Source organism: Cyclopterus lumpus, chromosome 20 (assembly GCF_009769545.1).
Source record: "Cyclopterus lumpus isolate fCycLum1 chromosome 20, fCycLum1.pri, whole genome shotgun sequence".
Lineage (NCBI taxonomy): Eukaryota > Metazoa > Chordata > Actinopteri > Perciformes > Cyclopteridae > Cyclopterus > Cyclopterus lumpus.
In genome coordinates this window covers 4,059,991-4,079,075 of record NC_046985.1, presented here as the reverse complement: position 1 = coordinate 4,079,075, position 19,085 = coordinate 4,059,991, and the positions used below count along the sequence as shown (strand labels likewise).

General features: G+C 41.7%; 2 protein-coding genes across 6 annotated transcripts in view; both read right to left on the bottom strand.

Moving 5' to 3' along the window:
* The window catches only part of rps6ka3b (ribosomal protein S6 kinase, polypeptide 3b), a 36,807-nt gene extending 29,371 nt beyond the window's left edge, over nucleotides 1-7,436 (bottom strand). For both annotated transcript variants that reach the window (XM_034559639.1, XM_034559641.1), the window contains exons 1-2: nucleotides 7,034-7,436; nucleotides 1,462-1,521 (exon numbers count right to left, since the gene is read on the bottom strand). In XM_034559639.1, coding sequence (XP_034415530.1) covers nucleotides 1,462-1,521; nucleotides 7,034-7,096 — 123 coding nt within the window. In that variant the 5' untranslated portion in view covers nucleotides 7,097-7,436. The remainder of the gene's footprint in view (nucleotides 1-1,461; nucleotides 1,522-7,033) is intronic.
* A 1,306-nt stretch (nucleotides 7,437-8,742) lies between these two features.
* On the bottom strand, nucleotides 8,743-18,400 carry pdha1b (pyruvate dehydrogenase E1 subunit alpha 1b). 4 transcript variants are annotated; one of them, XM_034560479.1, is made up of 13 exons: nucleotides 18,214-18,362; nucleotides 17,158-17,178; nucleotides 16,435-16,593; nucleotides 15,579-15,644; nucleotides 15,277-15,450; nucleotides 14,574-14,700; nucleotides 14,395-14,486; nucleotides 12,810-12,902; nucleotides 12,565-12,720; nucleotides 11,303-11,374; nucleotides 11,091-11,158; nucleotides 10,655-10,763; nucleotides 8,743-10,089 (listed from the first exon to the last, which is right to left on the bottom strand). In XM_034560479.1, the coding sequence occupies exons 1-13, from the start codon at nucleotides 18,271-18,273 to the stop codon at nucleotides 9,925-9,927; spliced, it is 1,362 nt and encodes a 453-aa protein (XP_034416370.1). In that variant the 5' UTR covers nucleotides 18,274-18,362; the 3' UTR covers nucleotides 8,743-9,924. The 4 variants fall into 4 exon arrangements, with proteins under 4 accessions (XP_034416370.1, XP_034416371.1, XP_034416372.1 ...); XM_034560480.1 differs by lacking the exon at nucleotides 17,158-17,178 and having other exon boundaries at nucleotides 18,214-18,400; XM_034560481.1 differs by lacking the exon at nucleotides 16,435-16,593 and having other exon boundaries at nucleotides 18,214-18,387.
* Nucleotides 18,401-19,085: the final 685 nt, after the last annotated feature.

Below are 19,085 nucleotides of genomic sequence, written 5' to 3'. Positions count from 1 at the left end.
TACCTGTCGGTCAAGGAAATTACAGAAAATAGTGATAAATGACTGAATGATGAATAAAATAACTCTGTCATAACTGTCAAGATGCCTAAAAACCGTGCATGACAAATAAAAGCACCACATCTTCAATGAGGGTCCTCACTTGTATAGAAGAACTTTCAGCAGCGTGACACAGAGAGAAGTCTGCCTCATTACCCTCATTAATTCAACACACACACACACACACACACACACTCAGTTGAGCCAGTGGAAAACTCACTCATTAACAGCTTTTTAATATATTCATCCTCACGTGACACACACACACGATGTGATGGTCATACCATTTTCACATCCTGCCTTAAATATTGTGTGTGTGCGTATGTATATGTGTGTATATGTGTGTGTATATGTGTCTACGCTTGTGTGTGTGTGCGTGTTTGCGCGTGTGTGTGTGCGCGTGTGTGTATGTGTGCTGCATACTCTAGAGAGTGAGGTAATGAGTGCTCAGCTCTTCTCAGACAGTAGATCCATAAGCCATCTCCTCTGCATTTAAAAATCAATGCTTGCAGCAGCAGCCGTGCCAACCTGCCGCCGGCGCGCACGCACACACACACACACACACACACACACACACACACACACACACACAGAGAGTTAACAACTAAGAAGCCCCTTTAATCGAAGTAAAACTCTGTTATATTCGAGTGGAGACATCAGTCTTTTGACTCTGGATCCCGAACACTAACATGAAGAGAGATGTCCTCACAAGGATAGAAAAGCAGGAACAAAGTCAGTAATAAAGCGATACCAGCACATCAGAAAATACTTTTTTAAGTTTATAAGTTTATCCAAGCGTGCAGAAATATCAGAGAAGCGTCTCGTGTCCATGTTTTGTGAATGAGTGAATGAACCTCAAGCGGCTGCTGCACGTGAGAGCCCACAACAACGTGAGCGCCCAGCGAGTAAACAAACAACAACAACAACATCTCACGCCAGAAATAACACAACGCAAATGAAAACGCTGAATGTCGAGCCGAGCGGAATCCGGATTTCATTTTTTATTTCCCTTCCCGATGACTCATGACTTTTAATAGTGAGCCGCACAGCGGTTTCACATCCACACCAGCAATCATGCCGCAGGAGGAGGCGTCGGCTGCTCGCTCCTCTCAACACCAGCGAGCACATCAGAGAGCGCACATAAACACACAAGGTCGCACACGTGCGTATGTGCAAATTACCGGAAGGGCTCGTCAATAGCTGCTGCTGCACACACACACACACACACACACACACACACAGCTGCCATCATTGAGTTCAGAGTGTTGTCGATACAAACAACACTCTTCGTGTTTACTGAACAAACGCTCCAAAGACAATCTGCTTCGTCTCTGTTTGACATACACGAGGAGGAGGAGGAAGAGGAGGATGAGGAAGAGGAGGAAGAGGAGGAGGAGGAAGAGGAGGAAGTAGAGGTGGACTTACGGTGCAGTCAGGCATCAAGTCGTCATCGCCCACAGAGTCCTCCGGATCGTGATGTGCATCCTGTAATCAGACACACACACACACACACACACACACACACACACACACACACACACACACACACACACACACACACACACACACAGAGAGAGAGAGAGGGGTGAGGTTGCAGGTTGAAACACGCTCACCTGAGTGGAAACACCTCCCTGGAAATACTTCTGGATTCTCTTATGACTTTTTACGTGCGTTCTAAAATATATTTTACTTTCTTTTCTTTTCGGAGCAACGCAAATTTTTTTTCCCTTCAAACTTTTGATGTTTGTTTTTAGTCACTTTATATTTACAGTAATTAAGATACGATGCAGTTTATGAGTCAGTCATAGTATAATAGTATATATTATCATAGTATATTAGTATAATAGTATCATAGTATCATAGCATCATAGTATAATAGTATAATAGCATCATATTATAATAGTATAATAGTATTTTTCTTGTCTTTTGCAGTTCTGTTCATGTATTTAAATGTTGTCTATATTCTGTGCTCCCTCAACCTGGACCAGGATTCTCTTGAAGGGTTTCAAACTACTTTGAGCCCCTTTGCACTTGTATAATTGTATTTATTGTATAATTTAATTGTCTGTCTGAAGCAGCTCTCTCTTCAGAGATTATTGTCTCGATAAAGGTCAAAGTTGACAGATTCTTTGCATGTGAAATCCTCCTGGACCATAAACCCGATCCCGATTCTTCATTCCGAACATAATCCGTATCCGTAAACCAGACTTTAGTAATCCACTTATTACACGATGCGGAGCAATCAGCCCGTGAATCCTGTATGAATCCAGAGTTTACATCAGGTCATTATTCTGTCACATCAAGGTCACCAACAAGGTCATTATTCTGTCACATCAAGGTCATTATTCTGTCACATCAAGGTCACCAACAAGGTCATTATTCTGTCACATCAAGGTCATTATTCTGTCACATCAAGGTCACCAACAAGGTCATTATTCTGTCACATCAAGGTCACCAACATGGTCATTATTCTGTCACATCAATGTCACCAACAAGGTCATTATTCTGTCACATCAAGGTCATTCATCAAGGTCATTATTCTGTCACATCAAGGTCACTAACAAGGTCATTATTCTGTCACATCAAGGTCATTATTCTGTCACATCAAGGTCACTAACAAGGTCATTATTCTGTCACATCAAGGTCACTAACAAGGTCATTATTCTGTCACATCAAGGTCACTAACAAGGTCATTATTCTGTCACATCAAGGTCACTAACAAGGTCATTATTCTGTCACATCAAGGTCATTATTCTGTCACATCAAGATCACTAACAAGGTCATTATTCTGTCACATCAAGGTCATTATTCTGTCACATCAAGGTCACTAACAAGGTCATTATTCTGTCACATCAAGGTCATTATTCTGTCACATCAAGGTCATTATTCTGTCACATCAAGGTCATCTGCTGTTTCCTTTTCCACTCTGTGGAGACGTCAGAGGTTTATAAACGAGTCTTTTGTCTTGTTAAACCATCTCATCGTCTGTGACGGAGGAATCAAATAAATAAAAAAACAACAACAAAAGAAAGAAGGAAAGAAGGAAAGAAGGAAAGTCCCCAGACGGTGACAGCGTGAGGTTCATCACCAAGGTCACCAAAACTCGGACCGTTACATAACGCGGGTTAGCCGCCGTCTGCTCTCCTGCTGGAGAAACAGCTGCGATCCAGACACACTGATAGCTACCCACGGCTCGGGGGAATAAAACAAAAAAACAATAACAACAACAACAATGAAAGAGATTATGGCGATTATTTTACTTTGCCGGTAAGTGCAGCGCCGGCAGGATAAGCCCACGAAATCTGCAGCGCGGCGGGGAGGAGATGGACGGCGGGGGTGGATTATGATTAGAGAGACGGAGGAAGATGCAGACGGAAGAAAAAAGGTGACGGATGGAAGAACTTTGAAAGACTGCGGCGTCTAATCCGAGGTTTAAAACTGTCTGACGACCCCAAAACGACCCCAAACGAAATTAATCTTCACATAATGTGGGTGCTTTTTTTTTTCGGGGGATGCAAACAGGAAGTACAGCGCTTACAATGGAGCCAGGTAATTGGCTGTAGGCACCAAAACCTGAGGCCCAGTTGTTTTGGTAAACTGGCACCGTTAAAAAAGTGTGTCAGTGTACTTATACCCATGTTTTGTATGCATTGTGTTCATTAACGGACCACAATGCATCTCTCTCCACTGTGTATTGAGAGAATGACCGTGTACCTTGTTTATAATAGATAAGATAATCATAAAAATGCGTTTTTCAGTGTTGGCGTGAAAGGGACTTTATTCTCATTTCTCTGAGCTGGAGCTGCAAACTTACAATTATTTTCATGACGGATTTATTTTATTGGTTTAATTGATCAAAATGTGACAACATTTTGGGGAAAAAGATCCAAGTTGATGTTTCTTTTGGCAAATAAAAGGAGGAAAATTTCACTTTTAAGAAGCTTTAATTAGCAACGTTTGTCTTGATGAATTACTCACAATAGAGATAAATAATCCAAATTCTTGCAGTTTAATTTTCAGTTGATTAAAGTAATTAATTAAATTAATAAATAATTGAACCAGTCTCAGTGTAGTCCTGGTCCTCTCTAGACCTCCATCAGTAAACAGACCACCAGAGAGAAGAGGGTCTGGTTCTAGAGAGTTCTTCTTAAAGCTCCTCATCGGATTCTGGTGAAATCAGATGACATCATGCAGGTTCACCAGAAGCTCAGACTCCAGCAGAGACCAGTCCACCGTGGACAGACCCGGATCCAGCAGAGACCAGGCCACCGTGGACAGATCCAGACCATGCAGAGACTAGTCCAACGAGGACAGGCCCAGACCATGAAGAGACCAGTCCACCGTGGACAGATCCAGACCATGCAGAGACCAGTCCACCGAGAACAGGCCCAGATCCAACACTACCACTTTACACCACAGGGGGCGCCAGAACCAACTCTACCACTTTACACCACAGGGGGCGCCAGAAACAACTCTACCACTTTACACCACAGGGGGCGCCAGAAACAACTCTACCACTTTACACCACAGGGGGCGCCATAAACAACCCAAAATAAAAGCTCTTCTTAGTAACTTTAAGGTATTTTTTTTTTGCGTTTGGCCCTTTAATGCAATATTAAGTCGATCTAAACATGAAACATGTTGTTCATAGTTTGAGTTACATCTCAAGCCCCTTCACATTTAATATAAAGCTGAATATTTCCACCCTTCTGATGGTTGGATATAAAAAAGGCTCCTTGAAAGCGTCGCCTCGACTTCTAAACACAAAACAACCCACGACAGAAACGATCCGCTGCTGCCCTCGAGGGTATTTGGGACACTTTTTTTTTTGTCTTCGTGCTATTCAGGAAGCATTTGCGCCGGCATGAGTGCAGGTTCACTGCCGCGGCCATCTTGATCTGCTCATCTTTGTTTCTGCATTTCAGCAGACAAGTGCAGCCCCCTCTCCGCTCTCTGGACGTGAGCTGAGTGAACTTGTCTTCAGGGGCAACAACAAAGAAATCGTGCAGAAGCATCGCTTGTTCATTCCGCAACCTCAACCACTGACTCCTTGTGTGTGTGTGTGTGTGTGTGTGTGTGTGTTGTTGTTTTTGTCTTGCGGTGGCCTAGAAAAAAGCTTTACGACACACATTTCTTCACACGGCGAGAGACTTGAAGGTGTTACACGAAGAGGGGGGGGGGGGGGGGGGAGGGGCTGGGGAGGGGTCAAAGGTGCGGCATCAGCACGTTCCTGTCTGGCTGACAGTGAAGGTGAGAAGAGGCCGCGTGGGAAAAGATGCGAGCAGGTACGAGCTTGTTTTGTTTGAAAAAAAAAGAAAAAGGGAAGCTCAGTGACTCAGAGAATGTTTTGGCGTGAATCTTTTTTTCGATTATTCACGTCGGCCTACAGAGAGAGAGACACACACACACACACACGCATTTCTCCATGCAGCCCTTGTGACACCTCATACAGGAAGTGGACACACACACACACACACACACACATAGACGTAAGCTCTTCCTGAATCATGCGGTCGGCATGGCACCGCCTCCTGCTCTTTATCAAGATTCAAAAAACGTGCAGGAAGGAAGAACTGGACTAAACACACACACACACACACACACACACACACACACACGCACACACGCACGCACACACACACACACACACACACACAAGCTGTTTTGGGTTCAATCTTGAGTCTTCAGTTTTGGAGACAAATAGAAGCTCAAATCTAATCAAAGCCACTACGACGCTTTCGTACACTTCTGCACCTGAACTCACCTCCAGAGTGACTTGAATGTCACCTTGAGGCGCCCGAGAATGCATTTGTGATCTTATTGTCGCATCATTACAGACATTAAAAAAAATCCTCACCCATTTGGATAATCGATTATTAAAGATTTATCATTTTTCTCTACTCGGAAAGCTGCTATAGGGATGCCAATTTATATTGAACACACTATAAATCATTATAAATCGACCTTAAGGTCACTATAAGATATTCTTTATCTCATTTGGCATCCCAGTAGCAGCTTTAAGAGTAGAATAATTATTCAATAATGATTTTAGGGGTATTATTATGGCAATTTTAAGCATATTTGACTCTTATTTGGTTTCCCCTCTGGAACTTTAAGAATAGAGCAATTAAGATTCTTAATAGTGACTTTAAGGTGTTTTATGGTACTATTTAATGTATATTAAATTCATTTGGCATCCCTATAGCTGCTTTTAAACAAGACTATTTGTTACGTGGAGGTGTATTATAATGCTTAAAAGTGTATTTAATCAAATGTGGCATCCCTATAGCTGCTTTAACAGTAGACTAAATATCCAATAGGGACCTTAAGGTGTATTATAATGCATTATAGTGCATTTAATCTAATTTGGCATCTCTATATCATCTTTAAGAGTATAATTAATATCCAGTAGTGACTTTAAAGTGTATTATAATGCTTTATAGTGTGTATGTAATCTAAGTTGGAGTCCCTAAAGCAGCTTTAAGAGTAGAAATAAATATATAATAGTGACTTTCAGCTGTATTCTAATGTATTTAATCTAATTTGGCATCCCTTATAGGAGCATTATAATATATTAATAATATAATAGTGACTTTAAGGTGTATTATAGTGTATTTAATCTAACGTGGCATCCCTATAGCAGCTTTAACAGTACAATACATATCTAATAGTGACTTTAATGTGTATTATAGTGCATTTAATCTCATTTGGCGTCCCTATAGCAGCTTCTAACAGTAGAAGACATATCCAATAGCGCATTATAGTGTATTTAATCTCATTTGTCATCCTTATAGCGGCTTCACCATGAGAATGCATATCCGATAGTGAGTTATAGTGCATTAAATCTCATTTGGCGTCCCTATAGGAGCATTACAGTAGCATAACACTCTCTAATGGAGCTGGGTGGTGTACTTCCACACTACCTGCCTCCTAAATGACTGCAGCCCAACAGAAAGTCAGTGTGACAGGAGGACAAAGTGTTGAAATGAAGCCTCACCTCTCCAGTCGTCCCCCCCAGGTGCATCTTCTGCCAGGGATCCGCCAGCTGAGCCAGAGGCATCTTCTCCTCCTTGTCCTTTATACTTTTTTATTTCTTTCTTTCTTTTTCTTGCCCCCGGTTCGGCGTCCCCTCCCCTCGCTCGACACTCTCAGTCCCACCCGGCTCCCTGTCTTCCTTCCTTCCCTTTCTCTCTCGTCCCCCTTTTTAAAAAAACACGAAACCCCCGTTTTCAGTCCTTCTCGCCTCTCCCTGAGTGGAACCGGAGATCCGCCGAACGAGCGAGCCGAGCCGAGCCGAGCGAACACCTTCTAATTCCGGATCTGCAGCGGCGCAGAGACCGCCCCTTCTCTCGCTCTCTCTCTACCTCTCTCTCTCTCTCACTTCCGTTGTTTCCCAATATGGCGGCCGGTGTCGGCTTACCTGTCCGTCAGACCACCGCGTCACGCCCGCGTGACGTCACGAGGCGGCTTCCTTAGATAACGAGGGAAGTGAACTAAACTTTGTTATATTCTGAGTTCACGTGAATGGCTGAATAACGTTTGTGATTATTCTGACAACAAAAAATATTTTATTTTGCATTATATTGTATTTAATCTAATTTGGCGTCCCTATAACAGCTTTAAGAGTATACATAAATATATAATAGTGACTTTAAGGTGTATTATAAAGCATTATATTGTATTTAATCTAATTTGGTGTTCCTGTTGCAGCTTTAAGAGTATAAATAAATATCTAATTGTGGTTTTAAGGTGTATTATAATGCATTATACTGTATTTAATCTAATGTGGTGTCCCTGTAGCAGCTTTAAGAGTATAAATAAATATATAAGTGCCATTAAGGTGTATTATAATTATATTGTATTTAATCTAATTTGGTTTCTCTATCGCTGCTTTAAGAGAAGAATAAATATCCAATAGTGAAGTCTAACAATTCCTGAGTGAAGTCCCAAGTCCTGAACTTTGAGCTGAGTCAGAATGCACTCTTCACCAAACATCACGCCCTTTTAACTGCAGAGTAAAAAAAAATGTAGTGCTGACGTTGCACTTATTCAGCACTATTTGCCTTCCAGTTGATAGAATACATTTGAAAAAAACGTTACTTTTTACTTTAAGAGCACTTCCTGCTATGGCTCTAGTTTATATTTGAGCCCAAGCATTCACGGTGCATTTCATTCCTACACAGTAACGCTTGTTTACTGATGATGCAGCTCTTAAGTTTAAATGGGAGGGTTCCCATTATCTGCCAACACATTCTTGGAGTGAATTAAAACACTTGTGAAATGTAATGTTTGGTTGCCATGAATGCAGATAAATAGAAGTTGATCGCACAGCTCGGCAGTGACATCTAGTGGTCATTGGAGGTAAGGTTATAAAACCACAGTACCAGTAAAAGTATGTCAGTATAATCAGTAAAATTGTGTTAAAGTATTCATGCTGAAACTGTTCTATTATATTATTATTTCTTATGCATTAATGTAGGAGGATTTTACTGTTGTCGGTTGACCGAGAGCTCATTTTGAACAAGTATTGATTATTTATATTCTAAATTAATCTGCAGGTTATTTTCTCCATTTATTTTGTAAGAAAAAAAATAAATTATATATATATATAAATAATTTGTGTGGAAACATTGATTTGTAACTCAATCAGATAAATGAAATGCAGTAACAAAAACATGTAAGTATAAAGAAGCATGAAAAGAAAACTCAGTTTATTTATATATTTATTTATTTAACAGTCTCTCCATTCAACACACACAAAGAGGAAGTAAAGCTTCACATCCGAACAAGTAAAGTAAAGTTTCCTGTAAAGAATAAAGAGGTCCGTGAAACGAGAAAAGGAAATCCTCTCAAAAGCTGCTGCCGGGTTTTAAAACACAGATACTAGTTCTATATTGGAAGTATAACTAAAATGTGTGCAGATAAACTGTAAAACTATATATTTATACTTTAGTGTTTAACAAACTCACATGTTTTACTAACTCTGCGTTAGTTTTGGAAGGTACAAGTACTTCAGTGAAGTAGTTCTGGATAAAACATTTACTGAATAAGTTAAATATTTAGTTTGGGGTTTTGATGCACTGATCAACAGCCATCTCAATAAATAAGAAATCCTCTTATGGTGAATTAAACTCAAAATAAATACTTATGAGAAAGTACTCTGATATTTTACTTCTGTAAAGTTTTACTACTTATGTTTAAGTAAATCTACACAAAGCATTAAAATGTAGTAAAAGGACTATATGCATAATGACTAATTTCAGAATAATGTACATTATGCTTATTTTTACCACTTTATGTACTGTGCAGCTTTGTCTGTAATAATGTAAAATTTATTGATAATATTTTGTATTATTAATCTGAAAAGTACAATAATTCCTCTGATGTAGTAAAAGTATAAAGTAAAAAAGGATCACTTAAGTAAAAATGTCCTTTAGTGAATGAAGTACTTGAGTAAATAAAATGTTTTAATATTCATAGTTTAGTTTTTTTTAAGTAGCTGCTGGTTTCCTAAAAAGGAGGAATTCAAAACAGTCACATTATATTGGTAGGAGGAGGAAAGTTTAGGGCGTATAATACTACAAGCCCAGAAAGGTTATAAATATTTAAAAAGTCCACACATCACTCTGGAGACTTCTCATACAACACAGAGGACAAAACACCAAACAGACATACAAATAATAAATATATATATTTCTATACAAGATAATAATAAATAATACTGACGGGTTCCAGGTCCAAAGACCCCTTTAAAAAGGTGCGGAATGATCAAGGAAGGAGGAGCTGAATGTTATTTCTTTAAAATGTTAGGGAGTTGAAGGTGTGTGGGTGTATGTAGGTGTGTGTGTAGGTGTGTGTGTGTGTAGGTGTGTGTGTAGGTGTGTGTGTCTAGCTGACGGACTTGAGCTGGACCCAGGGGTTCGTCCCGCGGACCTCCAGCGGCAAGTCGTTGCTGAAGAGGTGGTTGCACAACTCCTCCAGCGGTGGCTCCGGGTCCGACGTGGCAAACTGAGCCGCCTCCTCCACCTCCTTACGGATCGCCACGTCGATCTCCTGGACGGGCGGAGTGAGAGAGTGAGTGTGAGAATGAGAGTGAGAATGAGAGTGAGACGTTATGGCGACACGGCGGGTAATTGTTTCTCTACCAGGAAGTAGAGGGGGAGGCTTTATAAAAAGCACTTTAGAGAAGGAAAACAGGCGGAATCTCTTATTCTTTAGGCTAAATAAATGAAACCAAATAAATTAAAAATCACATCAAGACCAACATATTAAAAAAAAATATATATAAAAAAATTAAATAAAAAGACCGAACATATTATATAAAAGCAGGGAAAAAAACGCACAATGTTGTAAAAATGAGTTCGAGACACAATCTTTTAAGACTAAAGTCATTTGGATTTCCAGCTCCTTGATCTCAACTACAAATGAAGACACGACTGAAACCTGTTTGTTTGTTGTGAGGCGTAAACCTGTTTGTTTGTTGTTCCTTGTTGTTAAAATTGTGAGTCTTTGACTTGTTAACGTTGGAAGTGGATATTTCATCCATTTCAAAATCTAAATAAAAAGACAAGCTGTGAAAGCTCAGTGATGCTGTGTGTGTGTGTGTGTGTGTCTGCACCTTGAACTCCTCTACCGACGCCATGTTGTTGCTGAGCATGCGCTCCTTCAGCATGGTGATGGGGTCACTCTTACTGCGCACTTCTTGGATCTCGTCACGCGTCCGGTAGCTACAGGAAGTGACGTCACACGGTCAGAACAAAACCAAAACTTCCCTTCACGAAACAGTGATAATAATAATAATAAACATCTTAAGAACAATAGGTCCTCCGCGCCTTTTCCTTGAGTCTTTTCTGCCTCCTGCTAGGGTTGTCACGACGATACCGACACTGTAAATATGATACCCGATACCAAACGTCACGTCAAAGTTTTATTGCGAAGATTACGACGTCACCTTTTCTCCTCGTCTCACTGGCCAGTTGACCCCCACCCTATTGGATCTACATGATTCACGTGGACGACATTTTAGCTGCAACAGGATGAAGTGGTTTACACACCTGACGCCTGGATCGCTCATGCTGTGTCCATGGTAACGGTAGGTCTGCAGCTCCATGATAATGGGACCCTGAAACACACACACACACGTCACTAACTTCTCACAGCTGTCGGCCATCTTTATAAAATCAGCTTTGTCTCGACATGTAGAGCCCCAACGACGCAAAAGCTTTACATTTGATTTACAAAGTATTCAGAGAGTCTTCCAGCTCACCTTTCCAGATCGGCAGTGGTCTGCAGCAAACCTGGTGGCCTCTCGGACACACAGGACGTCCATCCCATCCACCTACGAGACGAGGAAGCAAAACAAAACCATGATAAACCTTCGGCTGAGCTGCGGGTATTTTTCTTTCTCCATTGAAAAAATTTAAAAAAAAAAGATGTAATACATAGATTCTTAATTTAAATCACTCTCAACTCCCGTCATGAAGTACATTCAATCAAGTACTTCACTTAAGTCCACCTAGAAGTACCTGTACTTTATTATTTGGGTATCTTTTACTTCTCAGCGAACTATTATACTTTACTACATTAGTTTTTTAGTACGTTTACTTCCTTCAGGACCTGAACACCGGTTGTTTGTTTGCAGCATCATACATGAGCATCAGAAAGCTGTATGAATGCTCACACCTGTAACTGCCAGGACAGAGACTCATCTCCTCCTGTTGTAGTCTGGGTTCATACAGGCCAGCTGCAGCATACGGACACACTGCAGCTACCGCCCAAGACCTGCTGGTGCTAGAGTACTGAAGCTCCTGGGACTAGAGTACTGAAGCTCATGGGACTAGAGTACTAAAGCTCCTGGGACTAGAGTACTAAAGCTCCTAGGACTAGAGTACTAAAGCTCCTAGGACTAGAGTACTAAAGCTCCTAGGACTAGAGTACTGAAGCTCCTGGGACTAGAGTACTAAAGCTCCTGGGACTAGAGTACTAAAGCTCCTGGGACTAGAGTACTAAAGCTCCTGGGACTAGAGTACTGAAGCTCCTGGGACTAGAGTACTAAAGCTCCTGGGACTAGAGTACTAAAGCTCCTGGGACTAGAGTACTAAAGCTCCTGGGACTAGAGTACTAAAGCTCCTGGTGCTAGAGTACTAAAGCTCCTGGGACTAGAGTACTGAAGCTCCTGGGACTAGAGTACTAAAGCTCCTGGGACTAGAGTACTAAAGCTCCTAGGACTAGAGTACTAAAGCTCCTAGGACTAGAGTACTAAAGCTCCTAGGACTAGAGTACTGAAGCTCCTGGGACTAGAGTACTAAAGCTCCTGGGACTAGAGTACTAAAGCTCCTGGGACTAGAGTACTAAAGATCCTAGGACTAGAGTACTAAAGCTCCTAGGACTAGAGTACTAAAGCTCCTAGGACTAGAGTACTGAAGCTCCTGGGACTAGAGTACTAAAGCTCCTGGGACTAGAGTACTGAAGCTCCTGGTGCTAAAGGGCTAGAGGTGCTAGAGGGCTACGGGTGTGATTGCGTCTCACTCTGATTCCCGGGATGTAGTCTCCCCTCTTGTAGTAGTCGGTGCTGGCTGACGCTCTCTCCACAGACGTCCCCATCCCGTACTTGTTGTTCTCGCAGACGAAGACGCACGGCAGCTTCCAGAGGGCGGCCATGTTGAACGCCTCAAACAGCTGGCCCTGATGGGATCGGGGGGGGGGGGGGTAGAGCTAAAGTATTTCATGCAATATAAACTGTGATTTTCAAGAACGCGGCGGCATACAGTTACCTGATTGGCCGCCCCGTCTCCGTAGAGTGAGACGCACACCTGGTTGTTGCCTTGGTACTGGCAGGCCAGAGCGATGCCGGCGCCAAGAGGAACCTGGACAACACACAGCGAGTCACATCCAAGAGCACCGGAAATAATCTGGTACCATCTACATCACATGATAACTACTGTACTTTTTACTACATTAGTCTGACAGTTTTTTTATGTTGTTTATTTTAAACTAGACATTATATAGACACATTAATACAGCAGGAATATTGACCCAGAAACGGATTTAAATGGTGAGTTTTTTAGTACTTTTACTTCCTTTAGGACCTGAACACCGGTCGTTTGTTTGCAGCATCATACATGAGCATCAGACAGCTGTATGAATGCTCACACCTGTAACTGCCAGGACAGAGACTCATCTCCTCCTGTTGTAGTCTGGGTTCATACAGGCCAGCTGCAGCATACGGACACACTGCAGCTACCGCCCAAGACCTGCTGGTGCTAGAGTACTGAAGCTCCTGGGACTAGAGTACTGAAGCTCCTGGGACTAGAGTACTAAAGCTCCTGGGACTAGAGTACTAAAGCTCCTGGGACTAGAGTACTAAAGCTCCTGGGACTAGAGTACTAAAGCTCCTGGGACTAGAGTAGTAGAGTACTGAAGCTCCTGGGACTAGAGTACTAAAGCTCCTGGGACTAGAGTAGTAGAGTACTAAAGCTCCTGGGACTAGAGTAGTAGAGTACTGAAGCTCCTGGGACTAGAGTACTAAAGCTCCTGGGACTAGAGTACTAAAGCTCCTGGGACTAGAGTAGTAGAGTACTGAAGCTCCTGGGACTAGAGTACTAAAGCTCCTGGGACTAGAGTAGTAGAGTACTGAAGCTCCTGGGACTAGAGTACTGAAGCTCCTGGGACTAGAGTACTGAAGCTCCTGGGACTAGAGTACTGAAGCTCCTGGGACTAGAGTACTAAAGCTCCTGGGACTAGAGTACTAAAGCTCCTGGGACTAGAGTACTAAAGCTCCTGGGACTAGAGTAGTAGAGTACTGAAGCTCCTGGGACTAGAGTACTAAAGCTCCTGGGACTAGAGTACTAAAGCTCCTGGGACTAGAGTACTAAAGCTCCTGGGACTAGAGTACTAAAGCTCCTGGGACTAGAGTACTAAAGCTCCTGGGACTAGAGTAGTAGAGTACTGAAGCTCCTGGGACTAGAGTACTAAAGCTCCTGGGACTAGAGTACTAAAGCTCCTGGGACTAGAGTACTAAAGCTCCTGGGACTAGAGTACTAAAGCTCCTGGGACTAGAGTACTAAAGCTCCTGGGACTAGAGTAGTAGAGTACTGAAGCTCCTGGGACTAGAGTACTGAAGCTCCTGGGACTAGAGTACTGAAGCTCCTGGGACTAGAGTACTAAATCTCCTGGGACTAGAGTAGTAGAGTACTGAAGCTCCCGGCACTAATGTTCTAAAGCTCCCGGTACTAGCGTTCTACTAACTCTAGCAGGAGTCGGTGCCGACGCTCTCCACCGGCGTCCCTATACGTGATAATAAAACCACAGAAAAGGCCGTTTGGGTGCAGCTGAAGTATTTCCGTAGGTGTGTTTTACCTGAGCGCCCACGATGCCGTTTCCTCCGTAGAAATGCGGCGCGTACATGTGCATCGAACCTCCCTTTCCTTTGGCCACGCCCCCTTTACGACCTGCGGGAGAGACGGGCGACGATTATCATTAATTTTACCTGTAGAATTCAGCCTCAGTTTTATATCCTGAAACCGTCCCCCTCTCACCCGTGAGCTCGGCCAGGATCTCTTTGACGGCGATGCCGCGGGTGTACGTGTAGCCGTGGGCGCGGTAGGCGGTGATCAGGTGGTCGGACGGGTTGATGGCGGCCTCGATGCCCACCGCACACGCTTCCTGTGGGAGGAGAGGAGCGTGAGAACGGGCAGGTAGCAGAAGAGCTGCACCTCTACGAACACAATTTACAGTTACTTTAATTTAAACTCTACTGTTGGAAATAAAAAATGCACTGAGTTTCAATTTTCTACTATAAAGTCCAAATCAGAAAAATCCATTGACCATAAATCAGCACTCGATTTAGTTTCGTAAAAAAAAAAAAGCTCATTAATTGTAAATATAAATGGAATTAAATTTAAAAGAACCATAAATATTTCTAAATGTAAAAAAATGTAAGTATTTACCCACAATTAAATTGTAATAAAATATTGATGCTTTATTTTAAATACATTTTAATTGTTTTACTAGTGATTTATTTACATATTTGTTCTGAAGAATTTTTTTTTACGCCGCTTTAATGTTTGCTGGAGCTAAAGTCGATTATAAATGGACAATAACATGTTTATAGTATATAAAAGGTTTTATAAAGTAATTTAAAAAAGTAAGAATGTGATTCTCTTAACTGTTTTTCTGCGGTCAGATTGAATATAAAAGAGAACTTTCTTTAAATCACATTTCTATCCGTGTGGTCGTCACCTGTCCGTCATACAGGTGACAGAAGCCTCTGATGATCTTCTGCTTGTAGAGCTGATCCGCTTTGAGCTCCATGCGCCGCACGGTCTGCATGACGCGGTAATACTGCAGGCCCTGATCCCGGGTCAGCTCCGCCTTCAGTGGAGGAGCCTCCTCCAGACGGTGCACGTCGCATTTCTACCGGATGGCGAGGAGATGAAAATAAATCAAATTTTAGTTTAGATTTTGTCTCACAAAATAAAAAACGCATGATGCAGACGATTTTTTGTGCATTTAAAAAAAAAAAAAAAAAAAAAAGGACTCACCTTGATGTCGAAGGTCGCCTGCGAGGTGAAGTCGGCGAAGGAGCGAGAAACCACGACACTGGTACCCTGGTGACCAAATAAATACACAATAAACAACAGTCATCATAAAAAGAAACAAACATGAACCACAAAGAAAAAGAAAACAGCTCTTCCACACAGACGAAGGCAGACCTCTTCACAGCAGGTGCAGGTTAGTGGGGCTCAGGGATCAGGTTTGGGGTGGATCAGGTTTGGGGTTCTTTGACGTGGTGGGGGTGGGGGCGGGGTCAGTAACAGGGTGGGAGGTTAACACCAGCCAAATCTTTCAAACAACTGGTTGGTTCTGGGAAAAATAAATTAATTTATTTTTTATTTTTTAAAAGAGTCCTTCATTTAGCAAGCTGCACAATAACATTAAAATTGCAAATATCTGAGGATTTTGATGTTTTTAAGATAGTCAAGATTTTTATGATATGGAAATATTTGCAAGTGGAAAATGTGTCGACAAAATGTTACTCGTGTCATTAATCGAGCAAAAATGACAAATTTACGACCCGATTACAGCTTTACGGTTTGTAAACGTGATCTTTTGGGGCATTTGAAAACATGAGTATGAATTTCTGTGAAAAGCAATGAAATGATAAATGTGAAAGCATAAAACAAAATATATAATAAAAAGGAGTTGTTCCTTCTTTGACATCTTCAGGTCGTAATTTCATAGATTTCCCAGAGAGAAAAAAGAAAAAAAAAAGCCCCAGAACCAAGAAACAGATCGTACACATGGCCAAGCGGTTAATTCCCTTCAGGTCTGAGGGTTAAATTAGAGAGGTTCCCGTCCCGTTAGTGATCAGACGGCAGGACGCGGCCCGGTTCTTACTGGTCCGTCTAGCCGGTCCGTCTGGGCGCTAACTAACTGAGCGGCAGCCGGCGCTCTAGGACCGACTGGTGGTGGTTTGGGCGGTTGCCGGAGGGTCTGTGCCAAGGTGGGCGTCGCCAGCGAGGTTACATTGACGTACTCTGACAGGTCAATCAGCAACTGGGGAACACAGGAGCCAACCAATCAAACCAGAGCAGCTCTAGAGTACAGGGGACACACACACACACGCACAAACACGCCTCTGGAGGCTAAAATAGGCAGAAAAACCCCACAGAGTCTGGCACCAGCCCAACAGTATCTACACTTCACCGGATATTTCTTAATTGGCACAACATTTTAAATATGTCATCTGGACTGCGTGTTCCGTTCTGATGAAGACAATAACTTTAACATTTAAATACAGATTATTGAGGCGGCCGAGGAGTAAATGGTGTGCCAAAATTTGAATATCGCCGGGACGGCTTTCCGGCCCAAGAAAACACGGTCTGACCGCACGACCACAGAGCAGCAGAACTTATTTTAGGGTCATCGCTGTGTAAAGAAAATAAATGGACATTGTCAATTAAATATAAATAATTTAAAGAAAAGGACAACTAAACAGTGAAAACAGCTGATTGATGGTATTCTGGGTCGTTTTATTTTCCCAGTTCAGAAGCACTTTTAGTTTCGCTTCTTCAGGAAATATCACAACAAACATCAGCAGAGCAACAAGCCGCTTCTTACCTCGGACACTGTTTGGGCTCCCTAGGGTGCAGGTGGGGGGGGAAGGGGGGCGAGAGGGAAAGCAGAACATGAATAGAGTGTGTGAATGTGTGTGTGAGAATGAAGAGGGAGTGGAAGCCGAAGGGGAGAGAGCGAAAGAGTCTTTCAACACAAAAACAACAACAGAGTTCCTTCAGTCGCTTTGATTGTTTTTAAGACGAGTTTGAGAATCTTTTAATATTTAAGGAATATAAAAAAAGCGAATTAGAGGCGATGAACATCAAACAGGACTGTAGGATCTCTGCTGCCGCTGAAGCACCACAACACAGACACACAACATGCTCCGATATCAACAGGGACCCAAAGACACGCTTTTAAATCTGAATATCTTCTGTTAGTTTATTTACTGTAAATGTTTTCATGCAAAAATAAGTAGCGTTTTAAATTAATTGTTCAGTATGGACCGTTATTGTATTTCAGTAAAGTAAACAAAGATTTAAAGTTGTTTATTTTCATTAAGCTGACCACAGTTTACCGCAATAATAAAGTGTATTCGTAACTAATGATGCTAATGTACTTTTACTTGCAACAGTATTTCTACATAATGTTAAAGTACATTTATAACAGTATTTCTTAACTGTGGCGATGATACTTTTACTTCAGTAAAGTAAATCCCAGTAACGTCCCTTCCGCCACTAATGCTGTTGAGTGGAAGCTACATTTAGCCTTTGTGGTTGCACTCGGATTATATTGATCAGCATTGATCACAACCGTGAAGCTCAAGCAGGAAAACCACCACAAACAAATCAATTAAAAGATTAACTGTGCAGACAGAAAAGTAAAAACAAACAAACACCCTCTTAGATATATAGCGATATAACTTAGCTACCGATAGAGATACCGATAGATAGAGACATGCAGAACAACATGCAGCCTGCAGAACCGGAGTCGAACCGGCCGCTGTGATCCACGTGCTCACAAGGTCAGCACCAGCTAGTTTAGCCAAACGTTACAGCCAACCGTTAGCATCGGATGAGAAACGGGCTCAAACTCGCCGTCAACCCCAGAAACACTCACCACATTCCGGCCCGTGATCCGGCAAAGTGCGTTGGAGATTGTGGTTAACATGTTTTTCATGCTACTGAACGACGAGCGGCTCCGACGGGATTAAGAACAGCGGATGTTCGTCGCTGCTGTGCTGCTTGAAGCGCTACTTCCGTGTTGGTGTCCGTGTGCGAAACGTCGCCGGGTGAACACTGGATGTACGGAACATTGGTTCCTAGATGTTTATATGGCTGCCCAGATTTTATTTAAAATTGATTTAAATAGAAAAAAATGTTTTTTATTTAAAAAAATCAAAACATTAAAATGAGTTTAAAGACAATATGAATAAAAGGAAATAGCCCATGTCAATTATTAAAACAGTAATGTAGATACAAAGTGGAAACACCTATGTATTTTTATTTAATTGACTAATTAAAGCAACCCATTTTAAATGAGTGTTTTTGTTCACAGGAGATTCAACAGTTTTAACGTAAAGTTCCAAGACCTCTAACAAAGCAGGACATTTTTAAATTGTACTTAAAACAACAAGGTTAACTTGTTTGTCTTTAGATTTGTGAAAATTATGGAAACTAAACTGCGCTAGTATACGAAGAGAAATCATTACGTATAAGCACCGTCTTTATAAAAGTCACCGGATTTAATTTGCACTATACAAAAGAGTGTTGCTGTATACATGTCGATAATAATTTTACAGAAATAGTGATATATCTGATTAATATTTAAATAAAATATAGATTTTATTTTGATACCAGGGGGCAAAGTGTCTTAGCCGAAAAGTGACTCCGTAAATAAATGAATAAAATAATATTATATGACAAAAAAAAATATTTAAAAAAAATACATGTATACAGCATATGAGCATTACTAATTAAAGAATGAATAAG

What these genes read in the sequence shown, in the direction of transcription:
- pdha1b (XM_034560479.1), bottom strand. Translation starts at nt 18,273, where the DNA reads ATGAAAAACATGTTAACCACAATCTCCAACGCACTTTGCCGGATCACG. An exon ending in GTCACCTGTATGACGGACAG is followed by an intron (nt 14,701 to 15,276) that starts GTGACGACCACA and finishes CTCCTCCCACAG; the next exon opens with GAAGCGTGTGCGGTGGGCAT. An exon ending in CGTCGGTAGAGGAGTTCAAG is followed by an intron (nt 10,090 to 10,654) that starts GTGCAGACACAC and finishes CCGCCCGTCCAG; the next exon opens with GAGATCGACGTGGCGATCCG.